Genomic DNA, 13,376 nt, shown 5'->3' with positions numbered 1-13,376 from the left:
ATTTTTTTTTAGCACCACAAAGAAGCAATGAGTTTTCCAAATAACATAGAATGTACCTCACAACCTCTGTATCCTACAGTTATGAAATAAGCATATTTCATAAAAGCTGGACAGTTAAGCAATAGAGACTGGTTAAGGAAAGAAGGTGTCAGCAGATATTGGAAAAGTAGTCACAGTCTTGTTGGTAACAGTAGATTTTGGAGTTATCCTAGAAATGCTCTCCCAAGCTTACAAAGAGGTATTACTTTCCTTTATACTCTCACCTATACTTTGTAGCTACATTTTGTCAATAATTCCTAAGTATTTACTGAGCTCCTTTGGTGCACCCAAGAGCTATGAAGAATTCTAGGAAAACATACAATCCTTGTCATTTTTTAAACATAGAGTCTGATTAGAAGAACCAATCAATATGAAACAGAAAATAGCAACATAAATAGATGAAAGTGATAAATGGCATCATATAACAAGCAGCTTATGTACAAAAATTATTCCTAGAGCACATTAATGTGATCTATAAAAGGAAAAGCAAAAGTAAGATGGGTTGAATAAAATCAATGTATAATTACTGATCAAACTGTACTAGATAATAGGGGAAATACAACTATTGGGTGCGATACTTGGAAAGCTTTCAGTCTGGTCAAGAAGATGAGACAAACATTTTGGATCATCCTGGGAACCAGTTAGAAAGCATAGAAGAAAAGAGTCAAACCTAAAAAACAGACTGGGACAATACCAATAAACAGTCAGGCATCACCAGATTCCTTCAGTGTCTGATATGCAAGACCTTAAGGCGTCTTGCCTCCAGAGTGGTCTCTGGTTTGTCTGAGCCTCATATGCTGTCTAACTAGAGATCTTCAATAATTGCAGGACTCTTGCAATGAGCCACCTGGATACTGAGATCATAGAGTAGCTTATTGTGGAAAAAATGGGTTTTGAGGTCAGAAAGGCCAGTGTTAAATCTAAACTCTCATTTTCCCTGAGCTTCCATTTTCTCATCTATAATGTGGGTATAGTGAAAATAATGCTTCATCAATATGGTTTTATGGAAATTAGATGAGAATATATGTGTGTATTCTTATACATGGGCAAGCAATATGTATATAATAAGTAATATTTCACATGGTCTAATCTTTTCTTTAGTGCAGTTAACATTGCATTGAAATCTCGGGGGTATTAACGGTTCACAGACCATTAGTAATATATTCTTAAAGTGGCCCATCCTTAGGGATACTAAGAATAATATTTAGCATTGATTCTGAAATCTAAGTTTACAAGGCATGTTCAAATATGTCACCTCATTTATTCTTCAAACATCTCTTTCTATTCCCATTCTACAGAGAAAGAAAATGAGGCAAAGGTGATTCATGTAATTGCCCTCAGATCACACCACTAGGAAGTTGCTCAGCCCCCAAAACATAAAGTCAGGACGTTACCAAACCAAAGTCGAACCCAGGTTTTCTGACACCAAACCTCATGTTCATTTCCCTACACCACATACATCTATACAAGTACTGTGTGTGTGTGTGTGTGTGTGTGTGTGTGTGTGTTTTGGGGGTTGTTTTTTTTCTTTTTTTGGTGGGATCCAGTGGAAACTGTCTTTCTCCAAAGCCTCTATTCACCCTAAGGTATTTGCTTTTAGGAATTAACAAATAAACTGTGAACATCTAGCTGACCCACCATGTAGATATGAAGACCAGGATCATGCTCTTGATGCCCAGTGTGTTATGTTAAAACATGGAATTTCGTTTTGTAAAATCTGCTGGATTGCTATTTGTTTTATAATTCGATTAGGATTCCATAGGCAGATTGACATTAAAAAGCTGTTAACTCTGTTAACTCCAGAGGGCATAGCTAATGAAATGTCCCAAAAGTTGAGCACTTGCCAAAACCACTGTGTCTTATAGGACAGCTCTCGATTAATCATGATGAGAGTATTTCCCCTATCTAAATGAAATCTGCAATTTTGGGAAAGAGATGAAAGATCCTACAGGGGATGAAGGAAAAGATGCTATGAAAATTCTAGAAACTAGAAAAAAAAAGAGATAGGTCTACTCAATATTCATGAAGTCAGATTGGTTGATGCAAATAGAGATTGCAATCTCTTATTTCTAATGACTTGGCTTCTAGCACTTCTATACCAGTTTTCCACAGTTTCCTACTTAACTTTAAAAGGAATGACTACAGTTTGTACATTTTTTTAAAAAACATAGTTTAGCATACCCAATATGATTTTATACCATCTTTGACAAATTTTTAATTTCCTATCTAAGGATTTCTAAGGTACGTGATGAGAAATGCATAAATCACAAAAGATAGGAAAAAGAATGCATAATAGGTAAGCATATATAAGATGTTAATGAGCAAAACTTTCTATTTTCAACATATTCTCAAAAGGCAGTTTAAAGAGAAGGATTATCAATACTAGTTTAGGTTTAAGTTTGCTTCCATGAGGGGATCCCTGGGTGGTGCAGCAGTTTAGCGCCTGCCTTTGGCCCAGGGCATGATCCTGGAGACCTGGGATCAAGTCCCATGTTGGGCTCCCGGTGCATGGAGCCTGCTTCTCTCTCTGCCTCTCTCTGTCTCTGTGTGACTATCATAAATAAATAAGAAAAATTTTAAAAAATTAAACATTTAAAAAAAAAGTTTGCTTCCATGAGAGAGAAAATAAATTGATTTTGTACAGCCATTTTATTAAGCAATTCTATACATTTTAACTGTCACCCAACTTATTAGAAATTCTTACCTCATACACACAGCTCAAATCCTCACCTCCTACTGTTGGATAGAATTTAAGAGAAAATGAGTACAATTCAACTGCTTACTTCATTTCATTACGTAGTAAATGTAGCAAACAAATATTTGAAGGAGGTGGTTGCAGTGAGCTCCAAGATATTTCATTTATCCCTCAAAATCCTGACACAGTGCCTTTACAGGTCCTCAAGAAATACCATTGAACTCTGTTAAATTTAACAGATCTTATCTCAGAATAGACTACTTGTTACTTATTTTTTTTTTTCTGTTTCTCTTTTTTAGGCCAGCCCTGCTCCTATAATTGTCAACACAGATACTTTGGACACGATTCCTTATGTAAGTAGCATTTTTATTAAGACTTTCTTTAAAAATTATGTTAGAACTTAATCAGCTAAATTTAAAGTTCAATACATATTCAGTTTAACCCAGTCCAGATAATCTTACGTAAAATGAGTTTTGTGAGTTTTGTTTTGATATTTGCTAAATCTTGGCTTAGTCATGCAAATAGTTTCTCTTTCATCCATTGTTTTGTAAAGCCCAAGGGCACATCCTGAGAAAACAAGTCGAATGTGTTCAAATAATGTTTCCTAAAAAGATATTGAAATTTCCTGAAAAGATATTGAATTGCTTGTGGAAGAAATGGATAAACTTCTTTGGGTTTCTTATTAAGGAATATTCAAATCACTTTCATAAGTAAGCTATCAATAAACATTTGGTGGATTTTGCTGGACTTCTAACAAGAGTTATAACAGATTTTTATAAGGGGTAGTTTACTTATATATAATGAAATGTGTGGTTTTATGAAAGCCTAGAGCATGAGATAGATAACTAGGCTCAGGCAGCTCAGTAAAGCCTGGGATTCTGTACCTGAAATACAGCCACCCTTATGGTCAAAATTCTCGACAACAAAGTTCACCTGGGCAGGGGAGATTCGAGTGGCAATGGCCACAATGCTGATGAGTGGTTGACATTATGGAGGCCTAACAAGGCTCTCTGAGTGGCCCTAGGTAAAGGATAGAAAGTGATTTGGGAAGATGGGACAGACACAGGTGTATGCAGATAGAAATTGAAGCAAGGAGAACTGCAGGGATAATGAATAAGAACAAACAGATTCCTGGTCTTTGATTAAATGAATAAACTTGTGAATCGCTTAAAAGAATACTGGCACAAAGTAAATGTTTGGTAAGTATCAGCTATTCTGAATCTTAGATACCTTAACTCAAATGCCTACAAGTAACTCACAGAAACAAATAGAACAGGAGTCATGGGGACAATAGGGAATAGAGAGCACATGGCCTACCAAAGGGGGAAGCTCCACTTGGCTCCAGTGGATTGCTACCAATGGGAAATTAGGGACCAAGTCCTGCCAGATCATCTAATTTTTCCAGAGAAATTGGAAATCTGAATTTTTATGTAAAAGTTTGGAATTTTTAAATATAGGTAACTGATTTTCCAGAGTTCATGCACCATATGCCAAACAATGTGTCCAGTGCAGAGGCTGTCTTTTGGGAGGTGTCTGCCTCAGAGGAACTGGAGATCCTGAGCAGATCCTCTAAGCTAGGACTCAGCCACAGGGGAGCAGAATGCTAGAACTGGAATAGAAGGTTGGGTCTTGATTACAGGAACAAGTGACTAAAACTGGGACACAAGGTCAGGACAAGAATAACAGCAAGCTTGACTTGATGCTGATTCACCTGAACTACTGAGCTAAGTCTTCTTAAATCCTTCTGAACAAGTCATTTAGGGTCAGACAAGAAATGGGGTTAAAAACTCACTGGGAGAAATCAGTGGCCCCAGGTGTGAAAAGAAGAGGCCTGCATTAGAAAGAAGCAAAGCAATGCATTAAAGCCACATAGAATCCACTATTCTGTCTTTCACTCTTCCTATCTTCATTTGTCAAGCATTATTATTATTGGGATTACTGTACACCTGAAACTAAGCACTTAACAAATATTAACTTAATCCTTAGAACAACCCTATAAGATAGGTTCTATTAATTTCTCTATATTACAGATAAGAAAACTGAGTCATAAAGAATTAACTTTTTCAAGGTTGCACAGTTCGAAGCAGAGCCAAGAATGAATGTAGATAGCCTGGCTAAAGAGTTTGAGATCTTACTTCACTCCTATCAGGAAGCTGCTTATATTTCTTCTTCCCTCCCTTGTTTTCGGCCTCTCAGCTTAGGGAAAATAAGTATGCTTTCTCCTCTGCTACATGTGGCTTTGGGTGGAAGACAGCTTGTCATAGAAGCTCCAATACCTCTGGTGCAAGTAACCATGTATTCTAAGGAATTCTGTGTTTTCACTCTAGTAAATTTGTTTTCTATATCCATTGGCAAAAGCAGATGAGCAGTGCTTTGAAGTAGACATGGAGCACAGAGACTTGATTTTGTAAGTAGGACTGCTTTCTTGTGGTAGATCTGTATTATTTCAAAGCCTTCTGTTAGGATTCTCGTGCCTTAACTACCAGATGCCTTCATGTACAAATAATTTACCAATAGAATCTAAGGATTTTCTGCAGACATGCTTAATTGATAACCCAACTAATTAGCTAGTAAAATCAGCCACATATAAGTTAATAAAATCACTTTCTATTCCCTAAATATCAACTTTGTATGTGACTTTGAGTTCTTTTTTTTTAATCTTCAATTTTTTTGTGCTTAATGAAAAACCTCTTTGAGCTTCCTTAAAAGTAGGATCTTTAGAGAAGCTTTCTGAGTAGCTTGGTATGGTAAAAATGTCCCAAAGTGTCTCATGGCAATGTTTTCTTCAGCAACTCATTTAATTTTTCTGGATCTAAATTAATCTTTAATACAGGAATTATAATACCTACCTCAGATGTGATTGTAGGGATGAAATGAAATTATGTATGTGAAATTATGCTTTGTTAACTTCTGGTTCATAGTGTTTATTTATAATTTTAACTAAATAAGAAATACTTATGAAGTAACACATGCTAGACCCTGGAAAATGGTAAATATGACTGTATTACCCAAATATGAATACATCATCTATTGAAAATGGGAGATTTAGCATGTAGCCATTAATGTAGATATACTTTGGGTCTTGGCGGGGGCCCAACTCTCCTCTTTGTTTCTGACTCACTGGGTAACCTTGAACAAATCACTGTTCTGTTTGCAGTCTATTATCTCATTCCTCAGTGTTCTATACTTTGTTTTCCTCTTTTCTTTTTCATGTTCTAGTTGTTCGTATAATTTCAGGTCTATTTAATGAAAAACGATCTCAGAGCTCCCACAGGATTTCACTCATATTGTATAAGAGTATTTCTTTCTTTAAAAATATTACCTAAATGACAAGTTTTTATATTATTATATTTATGACAAATAATTTCATTACAAGTAAATGTATTAATTTTGCTAATTAGCAAATTTGATTCTAGAAATATATTGTCCTCGTGGAAACAATTCTTTCGCATGCATGCAAATAGCAATTGAATAACTAGAGGAAATCTGTGGCCAAAGGAAATTTTTAAGTGTTTAATAAACACATAAAAAATATTTAAAGAGATTTCTGCCCTTTTTTTTTAGGACAGTAAGTTAAGCGTTATAAGAGCTCATAGAGGGTCTGCTGTTAACAAAGAGGGGGTCACTGAGGTTCTTATGTAAAAATGCTTCAAATAAATTCACTCTTGCATGATGTCATGATGTAATAAGGTTGAATAAAACCTTACATATGGTATAGTCCCACCTCTCCTGCAAAGCAGAAGTCCCTAAGTGAAGATTAAAATCACTCAAGAAAAAGCAAAGAAAGTAGAAGCAAATTATCATTTCAACACTCTGTAGTTTACATTTTTCACTCAGTATTCTTTTTATTCCCCATTGTATGTTAAATATTGTCTTATGACAGCTGCTGAAAATTCTGTGTTGTTAAAGAGTTCAGACTGAATGGATCCTGCATATGATCTTTCCACATCCCTGAAGGCTTAGTGAAAAGGTAACATGTTACCCTCTTGGTACTCTGCAGTCAACTGACGTGGGAGCCTCTTCTCCTAACATACTTCTACCCTTCAGCAGACCTGTCAGAGTCCTATATTGAACTCCATCAAAAAAAAAAAATTATCTCTACTTTAGAAAAATAAAATTAACCAGAGAGATTCTAGGATGCTTCCTCCCACCCTTACTTCTCTAGAGTGCATTTCATAGTGGTTATATTTTGATTTGTTTTCTGAAAATATGCTGTGGGAAGTGGTATACTCAAGAATCATGAGTTTAAACTCTTGTTAAGTAACTTAGGATCCATTGAATGCAAACCTCTCATTTTACAGATAGAAATATTCTAGCCCAACTAGTAAATGGTAGAGCTCAATCTATCATTTACTTTTACTCCACATAACAGTTTTTGATGTGCAACCAATAACCACATAATCAGTGGCATATAACAATAAACATTTATTTCTCTCATAAGTGTCTGCTGGATGGCTGGACCAGCTGCTTTAGGCTAAAGATTACCAGGTTGGCTAGGAACTCTGATTCACACGTTTCATTCTGGGGCTCAGAGGGGGACAGTATTACCCAGAGTATGTTATTTCCATTGTAATGGCCAAAGCACAAGAGGACAAGCCCAGGACACAAACACAGTTAAAGATTATGTTCCCATCACATCTACTAACACCCCACTGGCTAAAGCAAGTCGTATTGCCAAGGTCAAAGTAGAAGGAGTGAATATTTGCTCAACAAGAAACTAATTTACACACCAAACTCTTAAGTAACAGGGATAAGAATTTATATATGTTCTTTCTAAGAAAAACAGCTACAAAAGAAGGAATCTTACATTTTAAAAATATTAGTGGGTCAATGGTAATAAATAAAGTGCTAAAGGAACCTGGTTCAGCTGATGGACAGCGAGTATCTTCAAATGATGGGAAGTGAGATTATTAAGGATGTTTAAGGGATACTATTCAGAAATAAAAGAGACATCTAGCATGTATTGACAGTACAATGACCTTACTTTTCTTTGAGACACTTTGTTGTCTGAAACTTTGCTTCTAGAGGGAGAAATAATAATGGAGACAAGGAAATTTGTTCCAGAAATTCCAGGACTGAGGTTTGGAAAAACCTCTCAAGAAAGTGAGGGAGTGAGAGAAATAGAACAGAGAAAAGAAAGAGGGGTTAGATTGTAAAAAAAAAAAAAAAAAAATTGAGAAGATCCTTAATAGTATCGCCCACTGTATTTGACTTCCAAGATTATTTATGTAAAAGTTATTTGAAAACAATCATAATATCAGTATTATCAGAGAGATTTTTATAGAGAACTTCAAATGTGAAAGGTCATTGGATATAGATGTAGCTATGTTTCTAGGACAGAAGACCAAAAAGCAGTCTCAAGGGAATAAAATGGCCTAAGAAAAGTTAACAGTATAGTAAAAGGTGTAAAGAAGAGTGGGGGATGAGAGAAAATAAAGGATGACGTGGGTTCAGGGATGGAGAGAAACAATCAAATTAGAAATGTGGTTCATTCAGGAGCCAAAGAATGGGCTTGAAACTAAGAGGTGTTGTTAACCAAGGTTTAAATGGCATTTCTGAATGATTCCAGCAGCAGGAAGCTCAGGGTAAAAGCTCTCTGAGGAGGAAGTTGCTGTATTGCAGAAGTGGGATGACCAAGCAGTTGGTCACAGAGCAGGGCAGTTACACATTAATTCCTCTGAGTCACTTTGTACAATAACAGACCTTTTTGATTCAGGCTACTCTTACTCTTAATTGGATAGTTTTTCAGTATTACCCATGAAGAGAGAGGAAACAGAATTATGTTTGTTTGAAGCATCCTGGTAGTGATTAATAATGTTAAGATATTTTAAAGACTTTGCTGATTTAATACACTTATCTTTCAGTAAACAGTTATATTTCTTTCTTGTGTTTTTCTTCCCCCATGAACACTGTTAAAACCATATTGTTGATGTTTTTAATCTGTTGGAAATATAGTGTTATTCAAAACTAAAAAATCCTTACTACCAGAAAACAGTTTTAATTTTGGCTTAAACTGTGCCCATGAGGCAATGAGAATTTAGCAATAGAGGCAAAGCTATCAATATTTATTCTAAAGTCAACCCTGGCCAGTCTAAATCCATTTCTTAGCTGCCACAATCAGCAGATCCTCTGCTCTTCCACTTGTTACTTTGCTCTATAAAGGTAGAGATGGTGTATATTAGTGCTTTTCAAATATTAATGACCTGGAAATCGTAAAAAGCAGATTCTGATTCAGTAGGTCTGGGATGGGGCCTGAAAGTCTGCATTTCCCATAAAGCTCCAAGTGAGGCTGATATTCAATTGTACACCACACTTTGAATAACAAGATTTTATGAGAAAGACTAGGATTTGGATTCAAGAGCAACTGGTTCTGAGCCCACCTCTGATAGTACTTGTGTGAGTTTTGGTTAAGTCAAATTATCTATCTAAACTTGCTTTATTATTTGTAAATGGGAATGATAATATTTGCCCCACAGGAGTTGTTATGAGTATTCTTTCTAGTATATATAGAAGGTGTGTAATAAATGTTCATCACAAGATTGAGGGGGATGGTGTGCCTTTAATAAAATGGAGCATTTCTGGGATTCAATCTAGAACTACTGAGTCAAGAATGCAGATGCCATAACTAGTTCAGAGGTAGATCCAATACCAGTTATGCTGGTCCATTGGTCTATTTACATCTAGATCTTTGCTCCTTGAAATGGACTCTTTGACAAGCAACATTGCTATTACCTGGGATCTTGTGAGCGTAGAATCTAAGGTTCTTTCAAGACCTACTAAATCAGAATCTGTGTCTTTAACAAGAACCCTAGTGATCTGTATGCATATTAAAGTTTGAGAAGCATTGATCAATATGACAGAATTTTTTTTTTGCCTTGGATCCTCTGTCTTTGTTCTTTCACTACACCTTTTGGCCTGCCCTTGGGGTGCCTGCTCCTTTCACTCATCACCTTAAATATATGCATATCTGTATGAAAAAGGATGTATCCAATTCAGTTCAACAAATAGACAAACTTAATTACCAACTTCTATGTCATGCTTGCTTCTTTTTTTTTTCTTTTTAAGATTTAATTTATTCATTCATGAGAGACACAGAGAGAGGCAGAGACACAGGCCGAGGGAGAAGCAGGCTCCATGAAGGAAGCCTGATGTGGGACACGATCCCAGGACTCTAGGGTCATGCCCTGGGCTGAAGGCAGGTGCTAAACCACTGAGCCACCCAGGGATCCCCTGTCATGCTTGCTTCTAAATCTGTGTTCTCCAAGACAGTAGCTACAAGTCTCATGTAATTATTTAAATTTAATTAAAATAATATAAAATCAAAATCAGTTTCTAATTTGTACTAGCTATATTTTAAATGTTCAGTAGCCAGCATAGCTAGTTATAGAATCAATCATTCCAGAGAGTTCTATGAGACAAAGCTGATTTAGATAATTAATAACAACAACAGCAATAATAATAATAATAATAAAGAAAACAGAAGGGGGGAAGCTAATGTTTATCAAGGAACCAGTATTTTTAGGTGCTTTATATTTATTATCTAATTAATCATCAAAATTATCCTCTCTGCTTTTGTGAGTTGGTTTCATTTTATCCTTTTTAGAGTTAAGTATTTTCAAATTATCTAAATAGTTGTAACTCTCCTAGGGAGTTGTGGGGTATGTTCATGTGAAAGACATGGTCCCTATCCTTATGGCTCTTAAAAGCTTATTAACTTTCAAGACTGTCATACATGATACACATGGAAGTTAATGTAAGCAATTGCTGAAAGCTTTTTTAATGGTTCAGTGATTCATCATTTTTTTGTGAAATTATAAAACTAATTTTGGCTGGCTTTAAGTCTAAATAGACTTAAATGAATATTTTTAAATCACAAAATAAATAGAAAACCTGACCTATTTACCCATTCACAACCTACTTTTATCTTTTTCCCCTGGAGTGCTCTTAGAGAAGGCAGTTTGCGGGCTACTCTACTAGTAATTCCTCTTCCATTGGGAAATCCCTACACAGTCTGGGTCGGGGAGGTGGCAATAAGAAAATATAACAGTTGTCCAGGTGGACTATGTGACTGATGGGTAAGAGTTACCACACATGCCCTTCTTTCTGGTAATGGTTCCTCTGAAGGTACATGCTCCTTATACCCAGGCAAAAGAGCCACCTTTGTTAAAAGGAACTCAACCTGGCAGAGCAGGTTTAAGAAAAAGAGAAAATAATTCTGAGAAGTCTTTGTATAATTTCTCTACAGAACTGCTACTTAAGGGCAGCCCTGGTGGCTCAGCAATTTAGCACTGACTTCAGCCCAGAGCATGATCCTGGAGAACCGGGATCGAGTCCCACGTCAGGCTCCCTGCTTGGAGCCTGCTTCTCCCTCTGCCTGTGTCTCTGCCTCTCTCTCTCTCAATCTGTGTCTCAAATAAATAAATTAAATCTTTAAAAAAAAAAAAAAAAAAGAACTGCTACTTAAGATGTGGTCTGTAAACTGGTAACATCAGATCTTATCCGGCAGGTTATTACAGAATTTCCCACTCTACCCCAGATCAACAGAATCAGAATCTCAGAGTATGGGCAAGGAATATGTGTTTTTACAAGCATCCCAGGTGAATCTTATGCACACTGAAGTTTGGGAGCTACTAGTGAGGATCCCAGGAAGCTTTTGAATACTGAACTGAAGTGGAAGTGAAGGATGGGAGAGGAAATACCATATAGAGGAAAGACAAAACTATAGGGATTCACATTTAATATTAACCTGAGCCAGCATTTAATCTTGGTGGTGGTGGTGGTGGTGTTAAATCACTTGGGATGCTTTTTAAAAACATTGACTTTCGGGATCCCTGGGTGGCGCAGCGGTTTGGCGCCTGCCTTTGGCCCAGGGCGCGATCCTGGAGACCCGGGATCGAATCCCACATCGGGCTCCCGGTGCATGGAGCCTGCTTCTCCCTCGGCCTGTGTCTCTTGCCTCTCTCTCTCTCTCTCTCTCTCTCTCTTTCTATGACTATCATGAATAAATAAATAAAATCTTAAAAAAAAAAACAAAAAAAAAACATTGACTTTCATAGTCTAATGGAGCCTGGTGGACAATACTTAGTTCTGGCACATGCTATTAAAACACTCCTTAAAAAACAAACAAACAAGCAAAAAAAACAACACTCCTTGCCTTTCTCTGCCTGACTCACTCTTATGCATCCTAAGGGATTCAGCTTAAATAATGCTTCTTCTGGGAAGCTGAGGTTAGGCATGGTGTTCCTGTTGTGTGCTTCCAGTTCAGATTCTTTCCTTTCAAAGAAGTTGTCACATTGCAGTGTAACTATTTAATGCCCAGTGTTTCTTCCTAAGCTGTAAACTCCATAAGCACAAGGAAAAAGGCTCCACTTTTAGCACTTTCTTACCTCTATAACCGGGCATGTTTTTTGCTAGGTTGGTTGGCTGGCTAAACGAATAAATGAATGAAGATGTGAAGAAACTGCTTTAGGAGAACATGGTATAAAGCACCATTGTACTTGAGGAAGTCAAAGAAAGGTAGAATTTTAGCTGGCTTTTAAAAATTAAGTAACATGTTTTTATGCAGGGTAGGGAAAAGGCATTCTAGGAAGAAGGACCTATATGTGCAATGGTCAGAGGCCAGAAACTCATTTATACGGAATTCTGTGAGGCTGAAGTACAGAGCAGTCACAGAACATGAGATTGGGAAGGTGGGACTCAATTTGATTGTGAAGGTCTTATTTGCTTGATATGCAATTTGGACTTTATCTTGTAGGCATTGCCAGTGGTATCATCTTCTCATGTATTTGGGAATTTAGAGACTTTTTTTTTTTTTTTTTTTAACCGCTATACCTCTAGGACCTGGTTTGTGTCTGTCCATGTGGTAGATACCCTGAAATATATGTTGAATGAATAAAGCCAAGAAACAATAGTGATCAATTAATGCAATGAACCACTAAGCTTTTCTTGAGTTTTTTCTATATCTCTTTATCTCTTTGCCTGTGTTTACTTTGTTAATCAGCTCAGAGTATCTTTTCCTCCACACCCATTTTTTAAGATCTCATTAAACTGCTTCCTCCAGCAGGAAGCCCTCATTAATTCCTCTAGACAAAAATTAATGTCTCATTCTTCCTTGATTCCATAGTATTTAACTCACAGGGGATTGCCTGCTTTAGTGAAAAGAGGGTAGACTCTGGGTTTGTTTGTTTTTTATTCTAACATATACTAGCTGGGTAACCTTGGAAAACTAACTTCTCTGACTCTCTTCCCCTATCTGTAAGTAGAGAGAGTAATAACTATCTTTCATGGTGCATTATTTAGCATATATTTTCAGTTACATTTAGCAGAGAACAAAATAACAGGGCTTTTGTGAGATAGGAATGTATTTCACATATAACAGTCTATAAGTGGGTGGTTCAGAACTGGAATGTCTGTTCTGCTCTCCAAGTCTTAAAGAGATGGGACCCAAAAACCTTATCTTTTGCTCTACCACCCTTGGATATTGTCTTTGGGTACACAGTCACCGTAATGACATGCCAAGGAACAGGTTGAAAGAAGTACAGAGAGATAGGCATGGTTTCTCCCTTTAAAACATGATTTCCCTTTATATCCTAAGAGTTAGAACTTAGATACAAAGCCATACTTAGCTGCAATGGTAGTGGTT

At 36.6% G+C, this 13,376-nt stretch overlaps 1 protein-coding gene across 19 annotated transcripts in view; it reads left to right on the top strand.

Annotated features, from left to right (window-relative positions):
• The window catches only part of DLG2 (discs large MAGUK scaffold protein 2), a 1,981,735-nt gene that overhangs the window by 1,257,240 nt on the left and 711,119 nt on the right, over positions 1-13,376 (top strand). For all 19 annotated transcript variants that reach the window (XM_041730223.1, XM_041730222.1, XM_041730221.1 and 16 more), the window contains one exon: positions 3,034-3,087. In XM_041730223.1, the coding sequence (XP_041586157.1) occupies positions 3,034-3,087 (54 nt within the window). The remainder of the gene's footprint in view (positions 1-3,033; positions 3,088-13,376) is intronic.

This window comes from Vulpes lagopus, chromosome 15 (assembly GCF_018345385.1).
Source record: "Vulpes lagopus strain Blue_001 chromosome 15, ASM1834538v1, whole genome shotgun sequence".
Taxonomy (NCBI): Eukaryota; Metazoa; Chordata; class Mammalia; order Carnivora; family Canidae; genus Vulpes; species Vulpes lagopus.
The sequence above is the reverse complement of the archived record's forward strand: the minus strand, read 5'-3'. Positions and strand labels throughout refer to the sequence as shown.